The sequence below is a fragment of the Stenella coeruleoalba genome (genome assembly GCF_951394435.1).
Source record: "Stenella coeruleoalba genome assembly, chromosome: 1".
NCBI classification, from domain to species: domain Eukaryota; kingdom Metazoa; phylum Chordata; class Mammalia; order Artiodactyla; family Delphinidae; genus Stenella; species Stenella coeruleoalba.
Window position 1 is genome coordinate 57,195,777 of NC_137169.1, and position 27,859 is coordinate 57,223,635.

General features: G+C 38.9%; 1 protein-coding gene across 1 annotated transcript in view; it reads left to right on the forward strand.

Annotated features, from left to right (window-relative positions):
• SGIP1 (SH3GL interacting endocytic adaptor 1) overlaps positions 1-27,859 on the forward strand; it is a 207,200-nt gene that overhangs the window by 124,504 nt on the left and 54,837 nt on the right. Inside the window, exons 10-17 of the mRNA XM_079904139.1 lie at positions 5,966-5,977; positions 11,369-11,380; positions 14,529-14,553; positions 15,521-15,572; positions 16,895-16,980; positions 19,978-20,070; positions 21,465-21,539; positions 23,859-24,350. Of these exons, the coding sequence (XP_079760265.1) occupies positions 5,966-5,977; positions 11,369-11,380; positions 14,529-14,553; positions 15,521-15,572; positions 16,895-16,980; positions 19,978-20,070; positions 21,465-21,539; positions 23,859-24,350 (847 nt within the window). The remainder of the gene's footprint in view (positions 1-5,965; positions 5,978-11,368; positions 11,381-14,528; positions 14,554-15,520; positions 15,573-16,894; positions 16,981-19,977; positions 20,071-21,464; positions 21,540-23,858; positions 24,351-27,859) is intronic.

Sequence of the window (27,859 nt, forward strand, 5' to 3'; positions counted from 1 at the left end):
AATGGGCCCTGTAAAGAAGCAATCATTTTGGAAAATAAGTTTGTAACAGAAACATAACTTGTGAACAATTCAGCAAGTGTTGGGTTAATGACAACTCATCCTGCACCCAGAAGTTATAGGTTCTTACTCCTGCCTTAATGGGGCCTTTCCTCTAGAGTCTAGGACACTGAATGGCATGTAATAGGTACTTAGAAAATACCTGTTGGCTGGGAATTCCTTGGCAGTCCAGTAGGCGCTTTCACTGCCAGGGCCCTGGTTCAGTCCCTGGTTGGGGAGCTAAGATCTCACAAGCCACGCGGTGCAGCCAGAAACAAAACAAAACAAAACAAAATTTGTTGGTTGATTGAACAGAAGGGTGCTCTTCACTGTGGGAAGTATACGGAACTTGGTGTTTCACTGGGATATAAGACAACTTATATCCCTCGCATTATTTTATAAAGAGAGAAAGTTTTTTATCTTTTCCCCTTCAGTTCAACCAAGTTTTTCTTCGTTATCAGATGGATGATCAGTATGAACAATAACTGTTCTTCTCTTATAGGAGTTATCTGTAGGTTCTTTTCTAAAGTTTATTAATGTGTCCTTTTCTGAGGCTGCCAGTTTTTTGTCATAATTCTCTTCCCCTAATCCCATACATCCTAATGAGATGTCTGCTTTCTCATCTCAGATTTCAGTCACTTAGTGGTCCATGACCTTGAGAATAAAGGGTAGATACTTTATTATCTTTTTACACTGTTATATTTATTTTTATACTAAAGAGTTTCTATAAATGTATGAATAATAGTATAAAAATAAGTATAACAGTATAAGAAAAAAGGATCTATCCCCTTGTTCTTTAAAGGAGAATTTTTTTTTTTTTAGTGCCAGAAATAATCCACAGCAATGAATGTACTTTTTCATTGTTTTAGAAAAAAAAACTTAGAGTGCGAATCACCCATATTAATTATGTCAGAAAATGTTTCCTCAAAGACTGGGGGAAATTTCATTTCTAAACAGAATGAAGGTGAAGTTTCCTTCTGTCTCTTATATTATCTAAAGGACAGTCACTAACTGGACCTTAAGAACTACTGTTTCAAATCAGCCACCAGCACAGTTGTGGTACAGAGCTGTGCACGCCAGTCTGAGCTACTTGTCCTGAAGTGGCCGACACAGAGGGAAGGCATCATGGACTGGTCTCATTCTGTTTTGTCCAGTTGAAACTCTCTACCTCCCAGCCTGTGTGAAGCCCATCTTTATTTTATTTTATTTTTAGCATGGTACATGGGGAATCAAAAGAAGCTTCCAAACAGTAGTGAAAAACAACAACATATGTCACATCCAGGCATTTTCTGGTCTTGTTTCATCTGTTTCATCAATGCCTCTTCTCAGCAACCAAGAGTGACTAAACGTCCATGCTGAGAACTCCTGATTGGGAGCAGAGCGAAGCCAGTCTTCACATTGGCCTTCAAGACCCTCGCGGTGGGGACACCACGACCCCAGACTAACACCTGCCACTCTTCCTTCTCACACCACCCCTCCCAGCTCCCTGGCTGTGCCCTCTTCCTCTAGATACTGGCACTGCCACCTCACTCTCAGCTTCCGATGCTTGTTCAAGTCACCTTCTCAATGAGGCCTCTCCTGACCATCTTATTTAAAAGCACAAAACTCTCTACCCTGGTATTCCCAAACCCTTATATTTTTTCTACTTTTTAAAATTGCATTTATCATCTTCTAAAATACTAAATACTTTGCTTACTTATTATATTTATTATTTATTATCTATTTCCTCCCCTGCCCCCCAAAAAGCTCATTGAAGTTTTTTGTTTGTTGTTCCTATGGTTTTGTTCACCAAGGTACCAAGAATAGTGTCTGGTCTTTATTAGGTACCCAATAAGTATCAGTTAATGGTTTAATAAATGAATAAATAATCCTTTTGCTCCTTGTGAATACCTGACTATTCATACATAACTGATAGGAAGTGGTTATATCTATAAAAAATCTCATTAGCTAAAATATAGACTCAAAATATAGCTATCCTATTTTTAAGGTTAAACAATTGTGGACTCTTAAAAAGCTTCTAAATTAGATCTGGCTTTTTGTGTCTTGATCCCACTCTGTGAAACTCGATGCCAAAAATTCCCATGGCAGCTCAGTTCCTTGTTCAGAGGACAGGGGTGTATTTAGAGCACAAAATCTCCATGTAAGGATCATTGAAACTCTGGTGTATATTTTCTCTATTCACCTCAGTTAGCTTTGGTCTGGGTCTCCAACAGAATTCAGTTTTAAATGCTGCAGATTTCATGCAGAATGAAGGCTTCAACAAGCCCTAACTTGAATGACTACTTGCATTAGAAAGTGACTTAGGATAGTGCAGCCAGAGAGAGACTCCATCCGCAGAGGGCAGGGGTCTGTGTGCTCCTTGGAAAGCTTCCTGGATCATAAGGATGAGCTACCTTTCAACAAGGCTTGCAAATTGGAAAATTATATTATCTCAGGCCATAGGACAGGAACATCCCTGCACTTAGAGACAGTGGTTATATTTTAGGTATATATATTGTTCAATCCAAAAATTCACTGACTTTGTTTCTGTGAACACGAGTACCTGGAGGTATACATGTCTTTTTTGTTTCTTTTATTATCTTTTCCATAATTAAAAATCATTCTGATGCTATTAGTTCATTTTAAATCAAGAAATATCTTTGCTTTCCCCAAAGGAGAATTGTCTTGTCATGTTTTATCTTTGGTTGTTTAACATTCTGAAGAAACTCTTAAGCCCAACGGCCATAGCCTAGGTGTTGATAGCTGCTAACAATTAAAACAACATATTGAATAAAGATGGTTTAATCATCATCTAGCCTGGAGTGGGCAGGAGGGGAGGGCCCTTATCACTCATGTGTTCATGTTTATTCTTCTGATTCTAATTTAATAAAATGAACTTAATTCTAGAAAGAGGCTGAGAAATTTACCTATATAATCAGAGTTTAATTCTAAGATCTGACACCATGCCTAAAAATACAAGCTCACTCTCTGAAAAGTTCATTCCCTGTGACCTGCTATGATAGACAGGCATGACCTATTTAACTCCTTCCATTGGAAAACTCCAAGATTATTTTCCAGGCTCTGTGATCTGCAAGCTATTAGCTCTGTTGTTTCTAAATCCCAGTGCTGATAAGGGCCAGGGGAATTGGGTTGTGCCATGAGCCCACCCCTGCCCAGGCTTTCTGGAGTTAGACAAGCTGGGATCTAGTCCCACTCTCATCCTTTGTAACCGCGTGACCTTGGAACGCAACTGACCTTCCTTTTCCTCACTGGTAAATTAGAAATAATAATGACACCAACCTCATAAGGTAAAACAATAATAGTAAATTCTCAGTGAATTTTATCTGTCACTATCATCCATATCTTTTAATCCTCACAACTGTTCTATAAGATAGCAATCATCCCTACTTTACAAACTAAGGAACTGAGGAACAGTATGTCTTGCGCAAAAGCAAGCAGAAAATAAGGGGTTAAGCTAATTTGAATACATAAAAACTTTTGCACCTCCTTCCATGACAACTTCTTTGAAGCTATTTGATTTTAACCCCAAAATTCTTTCTGTTTGTAAATCAAGGACCTGGACCTTAAGCATTTTCATTTTTCTGTGCTACTTCGCAAGGGTCTGGGTCTGAAAGCAGCACCTAGGATGTGGGCCCTATCTTGAGCCTCAGTTATGCTGAAACACTCGTTTTCTTTTTGCTATAGGAGAGCATTGAGAGCTGGTCACATAGCTTTACACCAGTGTTTGTGCAAAGCTGTGCCAATTCCTTGGAGCCTTGGTAACACATCAGCCCCTGAGGTCACTAATGGGCAGAAAGATCAACAGTTAAATAGGAGCTAAGTGACACATTTATAGGAGCTGGTGAAGGAACCATTACAACTGGGACCATACCCCTTGGGCTATATATTATATACAATTCAGCCTTATTTCAGAGAGCAATTCATCTTTCTATATTTTCTTTTTCTTTTTCTTTTTTTTGCGGTACGCGGGCCCCTCACTGCTGTGGCCTCTCTCATTGCGGAGCACAGGCTCCGGACGCGCAGGCTCAGCGGCCATGGCTCACGGGCCCAGCCGCTCTGCAGCATGTGGGATCTTCCCGGACTGGGGCACAAATCCGTGTCCCCTGCATCGGCAGGCGGACTCCCAACCACTGTGCCACCAGGGAAGCCCCCCATCTTTCTATATTTTAAAAGACACTATGCTTCAAACATTTGTATAATGTTTTAATGACCACAAAAATAAAATTCATAGACATGCTTTGAGTACCTACTGTGTGACTTGCACTCTGTTTGGGGCTAGACAGAGGTTATTCATAACCATTACTGGGAGCTAATAATCGAATGGAGACATCTAAATAATACAGAACAAAATAAGAACTGCAAAAATATATACTACCCGTTTGTACCTCTGTTTTCTCTGAGGCTAATAAATGCCGGGGAACAATTTATTCTAATTGGAAAGGCCCTTGGGGAAGGCCCTCATAGAGGATATGTTACTGGCCCTGAAGAATAAGTAAGATGGTAATTGAGAGGGAGGGAAAAGGCATCAAGGCTGAAGAAGCAGCTTGAGCAGAAGGCAGGGAAGTGTGAGTGTACTACAAGTTCAGGAGACGAGAAGGAGTGTCTGCAGCTAAGTGTAGGCTTCATACAGACAACAGTGGAAGACGAGGGAGTGAAGGTAAGATGAAGCCCACCACAAAGGCATTAAATTACAGAATGGAGGTTGCATTCTATTTTCTGAATAATAGAGCAGTTTTTGCAGGGCAGAGTAATACATTGACTTCAGTATTTTTGGAAAATAATTCTAGGGATGGTACAAAGGATGGATTTAGGAGATGAAATATGGAGGAGCTTGGTGGAGTACTACTGTCGGCAAGAAATGAAGCCCTCATTAAGGCAGCTGTGGAGGAAAGAAAAGAGCATTCCCAGGGGCCAGGGACCACTCACCAGGAAAATAATTTGTCATTGCCCAATGCGGGGTGGGGACAAATGAAGGATGGGATGGAAAAACTGATGGTTCTAGCCAGAGTATCTTGGGAGAAGATACTAGGTACCAGGTTCCCTGACAAGATTAGAATTTTGGGAAAATCTCACATTTTAGTTTCATGCTTGGCTGCAATGCATTCATGGAATTTTCCCGCTCCTCTCAATATTACAAAGCATAATTCTCTATTTTGAAAGTACAAATCTATTTGATAAAAGTAAACCATTCAAAAGAGAGCTTAGAATGTGCTCAAATGGCGACCACACCTATGTCCTCTAGCACTTGAACTTGGACAGGAGGCAAAACTACCTCAACCCGTCTTAGGTTTTCAGCTGGGACTCTTCAGCAAAAAGACAGAATTAACAAGAGGAAAATGAACATAAGTTTATTAACATGTCTATTCCTGTATACCTGGCAAACACTCAGGAAAATTGAGCAACTCGAAGAGGTGTCTTCAGAATTCAGGATTAAATACCGTCTTAACAGGGAAAAGGGAGAGGGATGGAGGCTTCTTAAGGGAGAGTAATTTAGGGAAGATGAATGGACCCTTGGAAGCATAGATGGGAGATATGATAGTTTGTGACAGAGTTTGTCTGGGTATGGTGTTGATTTCTGGTCTCCACTCCTATGTTGAGTCAGTCCTTCCTGGTTGGTGAAACCCTTATGACAATTGGAAGATTTATGTTTAGGCAGATTAGGGTTGTTCATAGAAAGTCTCTCCTGATTTTGCTGTTTTCAAGTGCCTACAGCTCAAAACAATCAGTATGGCCAAGCAGCATGTTTTGGGTGGTATAAAGCTGGCAGCCTGGGTATGACTATATCAGACATCCACAGGAGCATTTATAAAAGCCATGCCTTAGAGAGCTGCTTTAAGTAAGGTTATTCTGAGCCTTGAGTGGTATCTTCCTGAATATTTCACCTCGTTCATTTTCTCTTTATTTTTCCTCCTCATGCCTACGCTTTTAGAGGAAAAGTCCGGTAAGAAACAACAAATCCTTTCTACATCTTGGCCAAACATTGTTTATTCTGTTCATTTTCATCATCTGCATATCTAATGACTGACTGTGTTTAACACCTAAACAAGATTCTGAATTTTAAAAACAAACCTTTGTGAACCAGGACACAGTCTAATTATGCCCCATGGGGATAAAAGGAAGCTGGTTGCTAAGTGATTTTCCAAACCTGTTATTAAGGGCCACAGGGTAATTTTGTAAAGATTCACCTCTGCCTCAATCACAGGCATATGTTCAAATATTTTAGTAGTAAGTTTCATTTATTGCAGCTTCCACTTGGGTTAGTCAAGCTACATATATTTACCGTGGGCTAGGCAAACATTTCTTTGTTAAATTTTCTTTGAATGTACAACATGATAGCATCCTGAGTGATGCTTGTGAAGCTGGCCTAGGAAAGGGAAGTTGTCCTGTTTTTGTCTTTTTTTTTTTTTCAATTAATCAGAAAAATTATCCCCTTCTGAAGTTGTCAGAGACAGAAAAAGAAGATCTTTATAAAGTGCAAAACACCTCTTACATTGTCCTTTTAAACACCAGGGTGATTTTCAGTGGCAGTACAGATCTGTTAGGGTGTACCTACATTTTTTTTTTTTTTTTAAGAGCAGCAATGAAACAGATCTACTAAAAAAAAAAAAAATGCACTGTTCTTATCTCAGCTGCCTAATTTATGGGAACAGGATGCTAATGCGTGGCTGACACACGTGACCTCTCCAGTGGAAAATATGAAAATATTGTGTTTCCATGTTAACACACACCGAGAAGTAGTTGGTTGTCTGTTGACCTCACCTAAGTGGATGCTGTAATTATTGCTAAACCTCCCATCCTGCCCATTGACCCAAGCCTGGCAGTCTCTGTACCACATGCAGGAAATGTACTGGTAACAATTTCATGTGATTTTTTGAGGAAGGAAGAGCAGAAGACACAGGAAGAACAAAAGACAGAATCAAAATATTACAGTTTGTCAAAATATGGACCCAATGACATTGCTTCCAACAATAAAATTAGTACAATTGTAACTATTACTATTACTAAATTGAATGGCCCACTTCTGTGTAACTGCGAGCCAACTCTGGGTCTCATGCTATGTGACATACATATCGTTGGTGCGCTTCAGCAACCTTTCTTTGTATTGCCAACTATAAATTGGTACTTTCCATCTACCTCTACAAGGATTAAATTATGAGCCACTGCAGCTGCTGACCTTCAACACTCCCTGAAAGGAGTTCAGGGTGGAGATGAGGAATGAGGCAATCTGTGCTCTGGGAAAAACTGGCAGAACTTCATATGGTTAGATATTTTCAGGAGAAGATTTTATGAGCCCAACTGTTGCATCTCTTCGTATATAGAAAAGCACTAAAATCCTTCATGGTGATGGCTGCTCCTCATGACTAGCAGCAACCTTCTGCAAAAACTATGTGCCTGACTGCATGTACTCCCCCTTCACCAAAATCACATGTATACTGACCTGCCCCCCTACCTCTTTGGAGCAGTTTCTCAGAGCTATCGGAAATGCTGTCTCCCAGGCTATAGTCCTCACTTTGCCCCAAATAAAACTTAACTCACAACTCTCGCGTTGTGCTTTTTTTTCTTCAGTCAACAGTATTTTGCCCATTTCATTTATTCTCTTTGACCCTGAATCTTTCTCTGAATTATCCAGATTTGACCACTTCAAATATTGACAGGACTACGTAGTCTGAAATTTATCCTTGGTGCTTTAAAAACTCTTTGTTCCTCATTGGTTTTCCTCCTGTTGTTCTTACAGCAATTTCAACTACAAGTACTCCTTTGCATTGTTAGCTGTGCCTCTAAGGATGAGTCCTTCTCCTGCTCCCCTGCCTCGTTTTTCTTTGGCAATGCCCACGTTGTTGCTGTTCAAACCAGTCAAATTTTAGTGATATCTTGGTTAGTAATAGGCTCTTCGTGTCTCTTCCTAAATGGAATTTCGGAAGATCATCTCTACCAAGTCCTATTGGATCTGGCAGGCATTCACAGTCATCTGACTTGTAATAGATATGGGAACAAATTTAAATATAGACAAACACAAAAGTTGGCGGGGGTGGGGACATCAAATAGGTGCTTGCCAGAGAGGTTATCTTCACCCTGAAGCATTTGAAAGCAAACAAGAAACTGGTTAGGACCATAATAATAAACATAATCATCATATACTCTAATTCTTTCCTAGAAAATTCACTACCATGAATGACTGAATTTGCTATGACTAGACTGTATAAAAATAATATTTGTTGGGTGCTTTGTGGCTTTACACGTATTTTCCTCTGTTTCCCTATAGCACTGAATTTTAGCAAATGAGGATGTTGTAAAGCTTCAAAACCTGAGGTTGGTTATTTAGTGACTTTGACAAGCCGGACAGATTGTGTTTGGTTACTTCTTTTTATAAATATCTTAAAAGACTTACCCGCATTGGCAAAGACTAAGTTAGCCTACTTAGCTGAATTTAAATTAATCCTTTTGTGCAGAAAAATAACAAAACAAAGCTCGTGTGGGTAAGGACACTGTGGGTGCTGTGAGGACATTTACTGAAGTAAATGTAAATTTTCTTTTAGGAAGGCGTATTCATATAGCCAAGTATATAAATTTTAGAAATGCAAAATGTTCTGACCGAAGATCTTCATTCTAGTGACCAAATCATACCCACTTTGAAAATAGCCTCAAAATACAAGCTAAGACTTATCTCTAAGTTGAACATCAAGATAAAAATAGAGGGGAAAATAAAATGTTTTTCAATACCTTCTCCAGAATGCATCAGAAGGTCAAAAGAAGTCAAGGAATTGAGCAATTAATGTTTAATTAGGAACACAAGAAATTTGTTCAGAAAACAAATAGACCAATTGCAAAATCCCTGTTTGAGTAATCAGGTGAAATAATAATAACAGTAGATTAAAAAAAAACTTGCTGAGAGCTTATTATGTGTGATACAAATGTCTGCAATCAGAGACAAATTGGCCACCTGCAGATTCTGAACAACTGAATAGATGTTTTGTTTGGTCGTGCAGTTAAAAACAATTTTAATGCCATTTAAAAGCCAGAATCTTTGAAGTTAAAAAAAAATCAAGATATGCGTCTTCTCTGACAACTCTGAAGATCTGGCAGCATTAGGCCCATATTTTTGTGCTGCAAGCATGGGGCCCCTGAGTTGTGGCCATTTCACCAAAGCTTTGTGAAACTCTCATTCCCTCGTGCACAGCACCCCTGCTCCTTGCCCTGCAAGCTTTTGAGTTTGTGATTTAACATGGAGAGTGTTCAGCTTACAGAATATATCAAGATCAGATACTGAATGTTTCCTTCCGCCTTTGAAGCAAATTCTATACATTGGTAGAACAATGATAGAATGCTAAAGGCCTCAAAGTTCCTGGGAAATGACAGGAGAAAGAGTAAAATAAAACTTTTAAAAGGAAAGGCTCTCCCCTCCTGGCGGATAATGATTTTGCTGTCCGTGTTCAGCAGAACCTACAACTGCTTTATGCTCCTTCATGGTGATAATTAGTGTATAGAAAGCCCTTCAATTTGACTTCTGGAATTCCTTTTATTTTGCAGGTTTCAGATCACTTTTAATTGTGGACCTTGAGGTTTTCTGGGTCTGACCTTTCCATAGCTTTTAGCTGGGTCTTCTGGCTCTTGGTTAATAAGCCTGTGACTACATGAATTTCAACAGATGTTCCTTGATGTTCCTTTTTTTCATGTTATCTTTTACTAGAAAAAATACAAACAGGAACTATTGATTAAAATATATAGGTTTTTAATTCACTGGACTTAATTTGGGTGAATTTATATAATTGAAATTATTTTGAACAGTGTTGTTCTCTATAATCTTAACAAAGTTTATTGAATTTAAGGTTCTGCCTCTATATGGTTGCAATACACATTTTATTTTGCATTATTCTCATAATCATCTTGGGGGAAATTGTGTCACTTTTAATCCCCTCTTTACTGTATTTTATGCTGCTTTTAAGAAGGAAATGTTTGACATGCAATTAAAGCAAAATCATAAATGCCCACATCTTCTCTAGTGAAGAACTTTAGCCTGGTCATTAAAGAATTATAAAGTCTAAATATATAAAAGAGTGCTTGGATTTCTCTCAAAACACAGTATGAATTCGTCAGTAAAAGAATGTAAGCCCAGAAATACATATTAACGTGTCCTTTTTCTAATTTCATTTAAATTGCATCCATGCATATAGACAGATTTATAAGAAAGATGGGATCCGTATGGAACAGAACTGGAAAAATATGGCAAATAATAATATCTAAAATATTACAAGTAAAATCGACTGGAGTAGGTATAAAAGACTATAGGTTTTTATTTCTTGTCTATGTTATGGAGAGTAGAATCATCTTTTTCATTTAAGCAACCTGCTAGATACTTTTGTGTTTGTGCTTCTTGCTTGGATTTTGGAATTTGGCTGGTACTGGGTCCCAGGTAGCCTCTGGTGAATTCACAAGCTAGCCCATATCCTGAAAGAGAAACTGAGCAACAGCTCTTTCCCTACTCACATCATAGTCACTCTTGTTACTACAGAAAAATCCCAAAGAGGGAGAGCAACCAGAGATTGTTGGGGTAAATTGATAGCAGCCATGATCAAGGTTTGAGGAGTGAAAGAAAAAAGTCGTAGGTCAGCATTTTGTGTTTTTCCAGGCATCATCTGGTCCACCAGTGTTTTATTGGTGCTGGACAATTTTCATCATTCGCACCTGTGCTTGTCAGGAGCTCCTTGTCTTCCCCACCACATTCTACCCATTGGGTGAGGCTGCCCAAATCACACCAGGCCAAGAACATATACTTTAAAAAAGTCCTCATCCGCACTCATTCCACAGAACACTAAAGAGAAGAGCCAGGCAAAGAAGAGGTGTCTCTAATCCTGCTCTCTGATTTTTGGAGGCTCCGATTAAAGCCTGAATTATGTGGGAAATGCATCGTGTCTATGATGTTTGCTAACACCCTTTTGTGTGGGGAAACAGTTTTCTCTGTACTACCCAGTTTCTAAAACTCCCCTCCTCAAACAATATGAAGAAAAACTCCGTATGACAAGACATTTAAATCTATCAGTAAAATTTTCTTGTATGTTTCTGCTTTGTCTGTATGTACACATAACTGAAACCAGTACATCCTCATTAGCAAAGCTATATTATGCAATGGATAGATTCTCCTTAAGGTTCTCCAAAACCTCATTATGGTTTAAATAAGCCACAAATACAATGACTGCCTGTCTTCCTTTGGCCTGATTACCTGGAGTGTGTGTTTAGTTAGCTGTTTATGAAATCTTCTATTACCCAAGCCTGTTGACTGATCCATCATTCTCTGACTAGGTGTCTGTTCTCTCTTCCTTTTTGCTGATCACAGAGGCGCAGCCCGGTAAGAATCCTCAACATTTTTACCTTAAACATGTATAGAGATAATTCTTGCCTAGGCAAGGTGGCCAGGTTGGCTTCTTGTTAAATTTATGATAACCCAGTATGAACGAGGCAGATGAATTAGGTTTAGTGGCTGAAAGTCTCTGGTCTTATATGTGTCAAGAGCATGTTTTAGGATCATCAGAGCACTTTTCCATAACAAATTAAACTAATACATAGGTACCCCAACTCCTAGTGCTAAATGTAAAAAACGTGGTGTGTGTGTGTGTGTGTGTGTGTTTGTGTGTGTGTACAAGGGCTGGAGATTGTCCAGAAATCACCATAGAAATTTATAGCAAGGTGATAATAAAGGATAAGAAAACTGTAAGGCAAGTAAGGAAAGAATTTGTAAACCACATTGTTTTTAAGCCTGAATTTAACATAAGTCCCTGGACCATAACTCAAATTGTTCAGTGTACTGATATACAGTCATACACAATCATAATTTCTATCTTGGGAGGAAGAGACGTACTTTCAAGTCAATCTTTCTAGGCTGTCACATATATATTCATCACTGAAGGCAAATCAGTATTAGTTTGCATTGCTCAAAGTAAATCTGTTATTTTCCTCAGTGTGATAAATTTGAGGCAACAAGAAGAAGAGACTTTGCTATGTTTGAAATGACCCGGACCTGCCCAGTCAGTCCCTTGAGAGAGGAAATGGAACTGAAACAATGCTGTCAGAAAGTAGGCCTATGCCAAGTTGATCAGTCAATTACTACTTGAGACAAATACTCTGCGCCAGCTGACAAGCTGTGGTTCTCTGTTTAAGCCACGTAGTTGATGATCAAAGATAACACCTACAGGGACTATGTGGCTGATTCCAATCCAGCAGTGGGGTCACAGCTCAGATTATGACAAGTTACTCCTTTTTTAAAAAAAGAAAAAGAGTGAAATAACTAAGGCAAAATGCAGGAAGTCTATTCACAGTCTACCTATAAAGACAGTCCTTGAAAGGAAGAAAATGTGGTCGCTTGGGGAGGAGAAGTTTCAGAATTCAATAGGCTTTTTTCCTGAATGTGCTTTATGTGGTCGACATCACCTTAACCTTGTTCTAGAGTTGTCCTGTTTCGACAGCAAGGCCATCAAAATCTGTATGCCCGATCATGGGACAACGGGACTTGCTTTTCTGTTGCTAATGGTTTCCTGCTTATTGTTTGAACATCTGTTCCTTTCTAAATTGATATGATTTTATTCTTTCTAATTTCTAAACAACGGTTTTCTTGCATATTTCTGCCATGTCTTTCTTCCTCTTCACTGATGATTGTTCATTCATACGGAATATTTAATAAAATATTACAGAGGCTTCTTGTCTAGTGCCTCTCAACAATAAACATCTATCAAATGAATTGATACACCGGGAAATGATGAATAGCAATGAACACCAAAGAAGCTTTGTATCTTTCTTGGTTTCATGAATATTACATTATAAATAAAGGGGTAAGACAGAGACCAAAAGGTCTTCAATACAGTTTCTGGGGTCCCCTAACTCCTGAATTCCAGGTCTCACTATACTAGGTAGGTCCTATTCCCTCAGTGTCAACCTCGTGATTGACTACTTGGACCTAACGCCTCCACCTGATCTTTTCCTTCAGATTTTATTAATAAAAATCTGACAATCTGAGGCTCTCCAACCTAGAAAAACATTTTAACTCCATTTAAACAATGTGTTCTCTTATTATTTTGTCTACAGAGTCTTATTTTCCAAAAGCCAACCCACATCAAAACTCCTCTAATGACCATAACTGATTTAAATGATATTTGTTTTAAATATTTATTAATTTAAATGAACATGTTAACTTACACATACTGATTTAAAGTGTTTATCTATTAAAATAAATAAAATATTTATTAAAAAGTTTTTACTAATAATGTATAATAATCTCTATATAGCACATACATGCAAGTCACTAAAAAACATCTAGTGGATCTTATTCAGTATGAAACTGCTCCTCTATTGTAAATGAGTTCAAAATGAGACAAAATTCTGATAAATCCTTAGGAAATAGGGAAAGAACCTTCTTATAGTTCTGTTACAGAGGTGCTACATCTTGTCCTGAGTTGTTTATATTATCATTTGAGAGAAGAAAACGTCTGTGACCACCATGTTGAGCCTTCACCAAAGTAGGAAAGTATAAAAAAAATGTGTTTGATTATCACCCACCAAACTCATAGTCATACCCTTTTGAAAACTTTATTATACTTCCACTTTCCCAACCTGAACTCTGCCCCTGTCATTCTCCTAAGGAGACCCCGCCAAGCCATGTCCCATCTTATGAGGCCACGCTTCTAGTGGTCTGCTTTTCTGGAAGCATCACATGCTAAGGACCTTTCACAGCAGTTTTGAATCAAAACTTGAATCAATCTTCTGTTGTCAAAATAATTTTCTCCTGGGGCCTTATAAATCTGAAAATGACCTTCTCAGATTATTCCTGACAGGGAAATTGTCATTCCTATAGAATCACAGTGCCTTGAGCTAAAGGAATGACACCCAATTGATAGGTTGGTTCCCCCATGGCAGGCAAGTGAAAGAAATTGGGGTAGGAAGGGCGGGTGGGAAAGAATGGAATTCTCTGGTTCCCTGAATAGAACAGCCCACTCAGTGGTAGTACCTTCAAGTTTTCCTTCTTTTTAACATTTTCCACGTGTATCTTTAAAAATTGCATTCGTAACTAATGACTGTTTCTACAAGCAACTTATGGACCCCATCTGATAAGAGCAGAGAGTACTCCTCATACAGTCTGTAATTTTTAAACATTAAACATGTTAAACATGGATTTACTTTCTTGACTGCTAGATTTCAAGGGTTTTTTTTTAATAGACTATTCAATATTTGCTTTAATTTACCAAATCTACCCAGGTAAGGGTTTTCTTCTGGTTTGGAAGACTTATTGTTTACTCTCTTTCCTCTCTGTAATCTTTGAATAAAATGAAAAATTGATTTATATGTGTGTGTCTACAATTTCCAACTTGAATGCAATTCTGAGAAAAAATTCATTTTTCCCCAACTGCATTTCTTTGAGTTCAGTTTAATTGAAATGACAGAAATATACATATTGTACATAACATATATGTGGTCTTAAACCTTATAGTGTCTATTTCTAATTCTAGGGTGCAATTAAAAGGAACTTATCCAGTAAGTATATCTTAGCTACCAGAAATAGAGTACGATTTAAAAGAAGGAACAGTTCCTTGGATCTTGGAGCATATATACATTCGACTTATACACTCTTGGGCTTGATTTTTAAGGCTTACAAATGTCTTACTCTTACAGCAAAGAAATCTTGTAATGATAAAAGAAATCTTGTAATGATAAAAGGGCTCTGTGGGTTCTGAATGACTAATGTTTAGATCCTGAAAGTGAATATGTTTTGGGGTAAACATTGCTATTTTCTTCCTATATTTGTCAACTCTTACTGTATCATTTGACTTTAGAAATGAATTTAATCAAGTGTGTGTTTGCTGATTGGGGTAGGGAGAGGAGGAGGGCTGAAGGAACTGAAGGTAGATGCAACTTACCCATTTTTGTGTTATTTGATATAAAAATCTTAGTAAACCAAAGCGATATGAAATAGGTTATAATATACATGTGGCATGATTTTCTTCTGCTGCATACAGCACGTTCTAGGAAATTTTAAATGAATGGTTCCTAGTTAAAGGTATAACATTTTCTTGGCATTTCAAGAAAAGAACAGGCAGAGAATGCTGGATTCATGCACTATGTACATATGGCCTGGCTTAGTATTCTCTTATGGTAATTGAAAAGCAGAACTGATCAAGGCAGCAGGCATTGAAAGAATGGTGTGCTATTCCACTAAGCTCTACAGTGTACACATCTTCCATTTGCTGGCTTATCATGGTAATTCCCTGGTTAACTAGTTTTATAAATGCCAAAGAAAATGCTACTACATATGCCTAATATATGGCTGTTGCATTGCCAGGGGAGAGGGTTTGTTTTCTGGGTTTGTTTTGCAAAGTTTGCACATGGAGTTGCTTATTGATGGGACTTAAATCTCTAAGTGTTTCCAAACATAGCTCATAAGACATAAAAGAAAAAACATGGTAAAAATATGCCTAAAAATTCCCTTTGTCCTGTGCGTCAGGTGAAGAAATAGCAAGACCCAGGCGTTCCACACCAACTCCAGAACTCATAAGGTGAGCATGAAAAACACTAGTTGTGTTTTATGCAAGGCATCATGCACTGTTAACAATGAAACAAATCTTTGGGCTAAAGTCTCAGCATCTAATAACAAAGGGCCTGCCCATATGTGTATGTCACAGCAGTTTCAAATATGTTATCATTTCTCCTAAGTGCAGCCTGAGGCAGATCTTTAGGAAGGTACCCTGTAGTCATCTAAAGTAACATCTATCAGAATATGGAGCCCCTCACTAATGAGAGGATTAAACGTCTACATGAAGACGTCATTTGGTGTCTGGAATGCTGATCTGAAATATGATTATATTGCCTTACAAAGAGTAGCCTGTTGAGCTGGCTACAATTTTGTGATACATTCTACCTGCCACACACCAAAGGAATCTTCTATTTTGTTTTTTGTTTTTGGCAAAGCATTGTGTTTTACACTGTGTAATCCTTGGGATAAGTAAGTATTGTGCACATAAGCAATGTTTCCCCCAAAGACTCCTATTTCTATCTAAAGGCTGGATCCTTTTAACTTTCCCTCCTTCCCTAACCCCTCCTCTCTCCTCTTCACCTCTTATCCCCCAACACACACAGAACTCATGAGGATCAATGAAGGGAATCAGGTCTGGGGAAGAAATGGAGATAATTATGCAGCTTTTCTTTAATAATCAGTTTAAGTAATAATTAGTAGACAGGATGAGCGTCTAACTTACTACCTGTCTTTCCCCCCCTGATTTCTCAATGCTCTTCTTTTTCTAATGTGCAGTATTAAGGTATTAGGAAGTTATAATTAGTCAACTGTGTGGGGCGGTCAGGGGAGGATGGAAGTTAGAAGCTGGTAGACTCAGTTTCTTATTCAAACACAAACTTCCTGGTGGCTTGTTTCTTAACTTCCCTGTGCCTGACTTTCACTAATCATAAAACCACATTAACTACAACACAGAGATGTGGTGAAGACAGATATAAATGGGTTTTGAGATCTTAAGAGAAGAAGGTGCTTTGCAATAAACTGTTATCTTTAATAATCTCTTCTAGGTATAGAGACTCAGATGCTTTGAAAGAGTTTCTCTCTTCATCTTATTTCTGTTGGACCAGCCCCTTGTGCCCCTGTTGAGAATGAGGGATCTTACCTCCTACTGATTCTTTTGTCCATAAACATTTGACCTCTTCATAAATATACTTTTTAGCCCCTCAGGAGCTTGAGTACATACATATATATGTACATAAGTGCACACACATACATCGGCCTTACTGTGGAAAATATTTGAAAGCTTTATATCTTTTTTAACATTAATATTTCCTTTCTCTATGTTTTGCTGTAATGTGTGTGATTCAGCAGAAAACCTCCAGATGACACCATGGCACTTGCTCCCCTCTTTGGCCCACCATTAGAATCAGCTTTTGATGAACAGAAGACAGAAGGTAGGAAAAACTCTGTATATCTGTAGATTTGTTTTTCCTTTCAATGAAGTATAACTTACCTAGAGTAAATGTGTTTTGAGGCATGTTTGTAATGTATCACCAGATCTTCATGTGAAAGGATAGTTCTGATCTAGGTGTGCTCTCAGCATGGGAATTTGGTTTGCAGACCTCTAGCATTTCAGGATTTGAAACTTTACTTCCAGAAGTAGCTAAGAGCTAACAAGTTCACTCTTCAAAAGAGGTCAATAAGAATTACTGCAAATCTCTACAACTCACTGGATGGGGAATAAGTGTTCTATTAGCCAAACAGCCATTATTATGGAGCCAGACCTTCAAATTCCCCATCATAGTCACTGTCATTGTGATATAGCCTCTTTGACCATGTTTTCTCTCTTGTCGACCTCATCAGTGAAGGTGTCAATTGTCTTACTCACACAATAGACACTGTTTGCAGGTTCAAGACCCAGGAATGACCTTAAACCATTTAGCAACTTAGAAATAAAATGTTATGGGAGAAATATCATTTTGGCTGTTATTGTTGGGTTTACCTATTAAATATTTATTCCTAGAATTAAATATTTTAACTTTTAAACATTAACCATTTTTGGATGGCTGTGAGTAATGTATACCTTGCTGACATAAAAGAAACTCTTTATGAAAGGGATCTCATCTATTCCTAAAATGTATTTATGTCCAATGCATGGATCTCCAGCAGCTATATATTTGATAATATGGGATGTTTTTATAGAAATCATTTGATTTAAGACCCTATGGTTATGTACAATCAAAGATGATTTTTCTAGGACCAATTGGTGAAGGAAATTAGATATAAGTGTTAAGGACAACAAGACTTGAAAGCATAGTACGTAGGCTAAGATACAGTGACAAAGAGACTCCAAAGTACAGTGAATTAAACAAGATAGAATTTTATTTCTGTTTCATGTAAACAGCCTCGAAGTACACAATGTAGGACTGGTTGGGTGGCTCCTCTATCCTCCGCATGTGGCCTTCATCTCTGGGTGCAAGGGGGCTGCTCCAGCTCTCACCATCAGAAGAAGGGGGGGCAGGGGAGGACCCATGGAACTCACTGTCAATTCTTGTAAGAGCAAAACCTGGAAGAGAGACACATCACTTCCAACCAGAGCCCATCAGAAAGAATTTAGTGCCATATGGCCTGCTTAACTTTAACTGTAGAAGAAATGGAGAATGGATCCTGGGAGACAGCTAGCAGCCAGCCACAGCTGAATGTTTTTCAACAATGTAGTTAGCAAAGTGTATAAAGAACATCCCTAAATACTCCTTCAGTGATTTAAATGTCTACAACTTAGAATCCATAAATAAAGGTGGCCCTGCGGTGAGGTTCTCAGTTATCTTATTAACCGATCTGTGGTCAGTCTCACTTTTAATGACATAAAGTCATGTGTAGTGACTGAAGGTGGGGTTTGATTTGTTGCATTTGAATCTACCTATTAAAAAATCCCATAACATTATATAAACCTGATAGACAAAATAGAAAACAGTTCGTAAAAATCAAAGTGGTGTCCCACACTGCATCTACAAAAAACCAAATGCTACATCACAACTTTGGAGAATGTGTGCTTTCATGTTAAAACAAAACAGAGCTAAGACCATCATTGAGGTTTGTGGTGGAGAGGAGATACACACCTGAACTTGTCAATGAGCCTGTCTTGATTGTTCTTTAGGTGGTTTCAGCCCCTGAAGTTCTGTAAAGTTCCAACATTTGCACCGAACATACTAGCTCTTCCAATATCTGCACCTACTTTTCTTATCTACTCACTCTTACTTTCTTTATTGATTCTTCTATCACTAGTTTACAAGGCCTGAGAGGAAAGTGGATATTTTTGGAGTTAGGAATGCACGCCTGGGATCAGATCTTAGCTCTGCTACTTTCACCATGTATGTCATTGAGCAAGTTGTTTAATCACTGTAATCTTTGGTTTCCTCAATATCAACCACATGGTGGTGAGGTGAGGACTAAAATATATCATAATAGCTACTGGCCTTGTGATAAGTGTTTTACATGTATTTTATATACATTATATTTATATACATTACCTCCTTTAATCCTTTTAGTAACTCTTTGAGATTGCTCTTATTATCTCTACACTGAAGGAAGGGAAGTTCAGAGGTTACACGAATTCCCCAAGGTCCTAGAGTAAGCATAGAGGCTGGATTCAAATCCACATCCAACTGACTTCCCAGCCTGTTTTACAACCTAATGAATTACAAGCAGTACTTACACAGACCCTGGCACATGATAGGTGCTGAGAAGAGCTAGTTCATTACATTGTTACCATGGCAACAACCAAAAAAAAAAGAAATATTAGATTCAGTGCCCTTAGGCCTAATACCTAATTGCCCTGATTTACTTTAGATGCCTAAGGACTTATTTATTTTTCTGGTTCTCCTAATATGTTCACCAAACATTTTTTGAATAATTTAATTTCTCTTTATGATACTGGAAAAGGATTGTTTAAAGACCCCGTAAGATGCTTTAAAGGTGGGAACCGCTGTACAGAATTCAGGCATCTTCATTCTTGAAGCCTATTCATAGCAAACTTTAAATAAACCAACTTAAAACAAATGTCCATGGGAGTAATGCCTGGATTTTCAAGTGGGTGACAGAAAGGAGCCAGTACATGTATTGACATTTAGAACGTCCTTAAGTGACCAACCAGGAAAAGAATGCAGACTCTCTGTTTTGCAAGTTTTTATTTAGCTATATGTGCACACACAGACACCCCCTGCACACACGTGTGTGTGCACGCACACACACACACACACACACTCTGCTCCTATGTCCATTCTCTGCTTGAAAAGAATGAGGAACAACACATCTCTAAATTAATTTGCTAGGACTGAGGGAAGACAGAAGTAATTTTGTGAAACTCAACTTTAAATTGAAATTTTAAGTTCTAAACTCAGGACGTTTCTTTTTTGAACTCACCCTGGGAAATTTTCTTTTTATGTTTCCAGTTCTTTTAGATCAGCCTGAGATATGGGGTCCAGGCCAACCAGTTAATCCAAGCACGGAGTCGCCAAAGTTAACAAGGCCTTTTCCCACTGGAAGTAAGTTATGGCTCTGCTCTGTCTGGAAAAATAAGTGACTCATTTTACTGTCTGCCTGCATAGTGAAATTAGGCAACCCTTACAAAGTCTACATAAGCCACATTTGGACTGTTTAACATTAAGAAGAGATGTTATCCTGATAAGCTTTAGAGTTACAGGGACCTAGGACAGTTGGTTGAGACAGGAATCATGTAATAAATAAAGCAGAATAAGTAACTTGGAATCTATAGCTTCTTCTGACGTCCCACAGGCTCATTCATTCGTTCAATAGGTTTATGTAGGAGTGATAAGCAGGTGAACTAAAGACCCTGCTATTCTCCAGGCATGGGCTAGCGCACAACACAGAGATAACCAAATCAGATAAGGTCTCTGCTAGGCCTACAGAACAACTGAGGCTACAGAGAACAGAGAGGACACATTGAGAGGAAAGAGTGATAATTGGAGAACAAAAGAAATGATGCCATATGGTAGAGAGAAGCTGAGATAGGAGATCAGGGCAATTTCATCTCAAAGCAAAGAGAGCCATCATCTCCACTTATTCCAGAATGCCCCCAACCCTTACTCCAGGTGGCTGGGGAAAGAAGTCCTGAAGAAAAAAGTGAACTCATTAAATCTACCAAATATAGCAGTGAGAGGAAAACATACATTTAAAGAAAGAATAAGAAAACAGCGTACCTGTTGAAATTCTTAACTTTGGCCCACAAAGTGACAAGCCCGGTTCAGAAGGATGAGTCTCTGGGTTGGGGCTATAATACAATACTTTTTCTATCTCATGGATTTTTTTTAGCTATAATTCCATCAAAGGAATCTGTTCATTCTTCCTTGATCCAAATCATTTTGCTTCAGTCTTTCAAAAATATACTCAAAATTTAAGACATATAACTTTGAGAAATCTTTCCAGACTCCATCCAAGCCATCATATTCTGACTCTATTAAAAAAAACCCTCCCCTGAGCCCCTACCCAAGCTGTTCTCATTGTACTTGATCATACTCTGGACAGTAATTACCTGTGACCATGATCTTCATTCATTCAGTAGTAAATTCCTTGAGGCCAGAGGCTCGTTGTAGTCAAACCCACGTCCTTCATTCCTAGTACAGGACATGGGACCTCATTGGTACTTGAGGCATATTGAACAAAGGAACGAATGAATGAAATGATGGTGTTATTGTTGTTACTATCTGACTTTCTCTTGACAAATTCTTATCATAAAATGGAAGAATGAGTCCTGCTTCAATCCCTTAGCTTTGAACTTTAAAGAAGATGGATTGTTAATGGCTATTCCTTTTGCAATGGCAGAAGTATGAGCGAAAGCCCCAATCCTGCCTACCTAGGGAATACTGTGTAACTTAGGGAGAGTGTGATCAGCAATGCTTGGCTTCTTATCTCCTGGCAGCACCTCCACCACTGCCTCCAAAACACGTACCAGCCACTCCACCCCGAACAGGCTCCCCCTTAACAACTGGACCAGGTAAGCTTTATTTTTTCTGCTCTGGGATGCAATCAGCAGTGGCCCCGTACCTCAACATGCTCTTGATGTGTTGGAAGCTATAGGCTAGACTAAACATGAAACTGTTTGCGTTTAGTTTTATTGCCATTACATTTCACTATGTAGACTTCTTTCAAAGTATCACTCCCAGGTTTCACAAAAGGGTTCACTTTCCTAACTCATGTTTTCTCTGTATAATGTTGTTGAACAAAGGCCACACTTACTTGTGAGATGGAAGAAAACAAACTCCATATCAAAAGTCATTGTTCAATTGACATCTCATTTCATTGGATCTCACTGTAATGATTTACAAATTAAAAGGCATAATTTGTATTGTTCCAAGAACCAATAAGTTTCTTTCTAGAATTAAAACTGTATCGTCCACAATGATAATAGAATGGTTCCCGGGATATGCAGCATACAGGTAAGCTTCCCAGTAGTTATTAAAGTATTTATTATCCCACGGCAAAGAGATGTGTAAGGATGATAAAATATGGCAAGGAATTGCTGCATGCCTTTAGACAGATAATTTCTAAGGCACATCTTTACCGTCTATTAAAATCAATACTATGTATTCCTACAGTTTATAATCTACCTAGTCTTACTGGACTAGCAAGTCAAAAGCAGTAGTAGTGGGCTTCCCTGGTGGCGCAGTGGTTGAGAGTCCGCCTGCTGATGCAGGGGACACGGGTTCGTGCCCCGGTCCGGGAAGATCCCACATGCCGCGGAGCAGCTGGGCCCGTGAGCCATGGCCGCTAAGCCTGCGCGTCCGGAGCCTGTGCTCCGCAACGGGAGAGGCCCGCGTACCGCAAAAAAAAAAAAAAAAAAAAAAAAAGACAATAGTAGTTATTTTATGTGCCTGGGTCCTTAGAATGCAGTTCTTCATCACCTTTGGAATTCTATTGCAGCTTCATCCTTAGCTATTTATGCAGCCTGGTGAGTTTGATAGCTACAGAGTGGGGTATTTATCAACAAGAGCAAATGCAAGACATAGTCATTTATGAAATTTACATTGATTCAGACCCAACAGTCATCCAGAGTGTCACAGGTAAAGGTGTTTGCAAGTTCAAATCATTTTGGCCCCTTGGATTCCCATGAATGTGTTAGAGATAAATAAATCTACCAGCAACAAAATTATAAATATTGTGGCCCATTTATCTGTAGCCTTGGAACCTTGAAGGTTAACTCTTTTCAAATGTGAAATATGGAAATATTAAGCCGGCTCTTATAGCTAGAAGGTTATTTAAAGGTAAAGTGGCTTCTGCTCATGCCTTGCAATTATTTAGGTAACAATTTCTAATTTAAATAACCTCGGTTTAGTAAAAGGTACACTTCCTCACATTTCAATTGTTATCAAGTATTTCCTGCCAAGCTGTAGAAGACAGTTTTAATTTTTTCTCTTATTACTGAAAAGAATTAAAAAGAATAGCTAATGCTAATACTTAAGCAAAACAGACTTTTTTGTTTTGCGACTTCAGATAGATATATATCAGTTATGCCTTCGATGTTAACAGGTTAGACTTGAGAAAAGAAATTATAAAGATGTTTTTATAATTTTCTTCCCTATTAAACAGGTATGTATGTAACAGTTCTAATAAGTAGTAAATGTATTCTCATTATCCTATGTGTGTGTGGTGTGTGGAGTGTGTATGTGTATGTTTGTAAATATTCATGTGGGGATATCTCTTTAAATAATCTTTGTGCTGTGTTTCTGGTGTGTTCAAGGTGGAGGCTATACAACTAATGATGATGTGATATGTTTTTTTAACTAACAGATATTGTCATTAGTTTCAGGAAACATGTTCATTTAGTATGCCAGAGTAGACAATCTTTATCAAATGAGGGTCATTTCCAGCTATCAGTTCTTTTTTGGTTGTGTCCTCTGTATTTCAGTAGGCCAGATTTTCCAAAGGGACCTCCCTTTTGGAATTTCCAGTTCCAGAGCTTGTACACTTCTGTGAACCTAACACTGCCTTCTCAGAATGACCACACTTTGCATGCCTGTAAGCAGCCTTGGAGGGCAGTCGCGTGCTCAAGTGCTTTCGATGATGTAGAAGTAGCCAACTCGGGTCACCCCACACGAGGGTAAATAATAGCAAAAAAGGCGATACTCATATTGTAGATGCAAGGAACTCTTCCCTTCCCTTCAACTCCAATCAAGATTTTCCATTGTGAAATATGCCTACCTAGGCACCTCACAAGACAATCTATTTACCAGGCTTTGCCTCACCCCTCCCACTTCCCATACAAATAATTTTAACAAAGTCAATTAAATTTTAAAATCAACTACTTTAACCACAGGAAATGACCAGGCAGCCACAGAGGTCAAAATTGAAAAACTACCATCAATCAATGACTTGGACAGCATTTTTGGCCCTGTGTTGTCCCCCAAGTCTGTTGCTGTTAATGCTGAAGAAAAGTGGGTCCATTTTTCTGATACATCCCCGGAACGTGTTACTCCAGAGTTGACTCCAAGGGAAAAGGTGGTGTCCCCACCAGCTGCCTCAGACAACCCAGCTGACTCCCCACCTCTGGGCCCCCCAGGCCCTCCTGGCCCCCCAGGACCTCCAAGTCCCCCTCGCAATGTACCATCGCCACTCAACTTAGAAGAAGTCCAGAAGAAAGTCGCTGAGCAGGCCTTCATTAAAGATGATTACTTAGAAACAATCTCATCTCCTAAAGATTTGGGTCTGGGGCAGAGAGCAACTCCGCCTGCCCCACCACCACCCACCTACAGGACTGTGGTTTCATCCCCCGGACCTGGCTCGGGCAGTGGTACGGGGACCACCAGTGGTACGTCTTATGTTTGAGTGTGCTTCGTGTGACCGGGAATGGCCGTGGCTACTGCAGTGTGAGCAACGCCCTCCTCCTGCCTGGCAGTTGGCTTTAGAGCTTCAGCCATCCCTCCTTTGGCGTGGGTGTCCTGTGCCCTGTGGCATGTACTAGTGCATCGAATGCTCACGGTCATAGTGCAAGTCTGTGGATGTGTCCTGCCCTGCACTCGCAGCCCTTAGGAGTGCCCTGCCTTCCACCCTGCAGTTAAGGTGTATATTTTTTAAAGAAAGCTGTGATGTCATTGTTTAGAATTCAGGAAAAGTTCTAGAAAGACAGGTTTCACAGCAAATGAGTTTCATGTTTAATGTCTGATTTCCTCATCAGATGCCTCCACGAGATCCCTAGTTTGGGTTTTTTTCGGTTTTTTCCGCTTTATTGAGATACAACTGACAAAATTGTAAGATATTTAAAGTGTACAGTTTGATGATTTGATATACACATACACTGTGAAGGATTCCTCCCACCAAGTTAATTAACACAGTCCATCACCTCACATATTTACCTTTTTTTTTTCTTTTTTTGGTGAGAAATTTAAGTTCTACTCTCTTAGCAAATTTCAGTCATTCAATACAGTGTTATCAACTATAGTCACCACATTATACATTAGATCCTCAGACATTATTCAATTTTCAAGCTTATAAATAGTTTGTATTTTTTTCAAGAGTCCTAGTTTTTGTAGATCAATGCGTTTTCTTCTATTTTTTTTCTGTTTATTTTCCTTATGGTGGGAGAACTATGTTAACTCCTCTAATTACTTCAGAGAAAAAGAAGTAGGGTTTGAAAAAGAGATTTTAGAGGACAGCAAAAAAAGAGGCTGCCTTATTGCATCCCCAGCCTAATCAAGCTGCCACTGAAACAAACTGCTCTCTGATGTCATCATTTGACATGCTCAATCAGCCTATGAGGTCAACTCTAAGTACAGTGACAGGTGATGGAGCAGTTTATCAGAAATGTACATTTTGGGATTCTAAATGCACATGTTGACATTGAATCTGATGTTTTGGTTTCCCTTATTTGAAGCTTCATTTTGTGCTCTCTAATTATGAAAGGATGGGAACTACCAAGCATATCCAAGAAGGACCAAGATTTTTCTAATGCAGCTTCTGTATTATTCATTCCATTGGTGCTCCTGTTTTTCTGACAAGATCCTCCAGTGCCTTCCCAACTGTTCCTGTGGGTTTGGTTTAGGTTCCTTTGCAGGGGTGTCAAGGACTATTTGTTTTTTATTTTCTTTGAAAGAGGCGACCGAGTCTAAGTTATTTAGATCCAGTAAGAGACAGAAAGGAAAGACGTTTGTCTCTATTCTAATAGCCATCATTGCTTCTGCTTTCAATGGAGTATCTTTCAGTGCTTGCTCTGGTTTGCAAACTGCTCTGTGCTTTAAAGTGAGAGCATCCAAGCCGATCAAGGAGAGGACTGGAGAGTCACATGCACTGCCCACAAAATCAGTGTTTTATATCCTTAGGTGTGCCCTTCTTCCACCAAGAAGGAAAAAGAGTGCAGTACTAAAATTTAAGTTTGGGAAAGTATGTTAAAACAAAATCGGCAGGCTGCTTTACTATAGGACCTCTGAGAGCCATTATTTTGCCAGTAAGAGCAACAGCTATAGTTTCTTGTCCTGGCTTCATGCCAAGAACTTTATGCACATCATTTCATCCTTACAACAACCCCATGAGGTGAATACTATTATTTCCCCCATTTTACAGATCGAAAAACCAAGGCTCTTGGATGTTTAGTAATTTGCCCAAGTTTACACAGCTGCAGGTGGTAGACTTGGGATTCATCCTCGGGGCTCTCTGATCTCAAGCCTGTGTTCTCAACCACTATGCCCTCCAGGCACTCTTATAAGGTTTAGTGACAAAACATCCCAAACTTATTTGAGACTGACACACACCTGTACTGCATAGTGTCATCAAGATCACCAAAAGTCTTCTCTCCAAACCTACTCCTCTGTGTTCCTTTCTATAATTCTGGAGGGTTAGAGCCTCACTTCCACCCTCTATTCCTTTTTAGGTCTTTGGGGTTCTTACTTAACTGTAAAGATAATAAAGGGCCCCTAGGTAAAACCTTCAGTTCAGACCTCAACCCCAAAGAAGCTAGTTGTCCTCTGTCAAAGAAGGGCATGTTTCCATTGCGTTGGATGGGACTCTCTTTCCTGGGCCAGGCTCTGAGTCTTCCGAAAGAACTTTTCAAGGAATAATGCCTTCTCTCCAGTGGCCCGGCCACTATGCTCTCCTCAAAGTAAACTCCTCTGGTTGGGGGAGGGGAGCTTTGTTACTCACCCAGCTCCTCCAACACCTTCCACAAGGCTCTGGGAGATGCTTGTTTGATTGAATTGACCACTGAGCTAATGAGTGACGAGAGAAGCTCTAGCTTTCTTTCTAGAATCCTTGGGAGTTTTGTTGTTTTAGTGTTTAGTTTCCATATTCTTATTTAAAATTACTTGAAAATGTTACCAGTAAAGACTATCAATTCTTAATAACTGTGCTGGAAAAAAACTATACTTTGCTGGTATTAAAGGATTGAATTTCTAAATAGAAGACCGAACTGGGCCAATGAAGCTCATGAATAAATAAAACTGTGCACCATTATCTCCTTAATTAAGTCCCAGTTTATTTGCTTGTAAATCTTTTATTGATGAAATATACACAGACTGGAAGAAATGTAAATTTAGGATTAAAAGAATAGGATACGGTCTCATGTTTTAAAGATTCATAGTGCTTATCACTACTTGCTTCTTAAAACTTAACCTGATGGGAATAACTCATCTTGTATACCTCAAACTATATTTAATTAGATACCATTATGCCTACTTTAAAAATTTCATTCACACTGAGATGACTGCCAATGACCAAGTTTAGACAGTACTCAGGCCTCGTGAATCAGAAGAGTTACCTGCTATTGAAAAAGTTGGAAGTTAAGAATTTGCTCCAAGAACTTTAATTTCCTTATGGCAAAAGTTCAAAATACATAGTTTGGCCAACACATTGCTTTATTGGAATGCAGACACTGATTCTTGGCAAAGGCTACCTCTTCTCCTATGTGGGCTGTGTGTGCCCAGGGGATGGAATGGGGAAAGTGTTTTCTTGGCCTGCAGCAAGTTTGGAGACCAGGGAAAGAGAGGTGTCCGTAAAGATAGAACGTTCAGTGCAACATTTCCCGACTGGGGAAACTAAAGCAATAGTAAAGCATGTTAAACACAAACAGACACACACATACAACCCCCCATAAGCAAATAACTTTGAGCTACCTGGGGTTGAATGAAACAAATATATTTCCTAACTACATGTCCAATATGGAAGCCACTAGGCACGTGGGGCTATTTTAATCTTAATGGCAATTAATTAAAATTAAAAATCAGTTATTTAGATGCAGTAGGCACAATTCAGTGCTCAGTGGTCACATGTGGCTAACGCCTATCTTATTGGACAGCACTTGTTCCAGAACATTTTCATCATTGCAGAAAG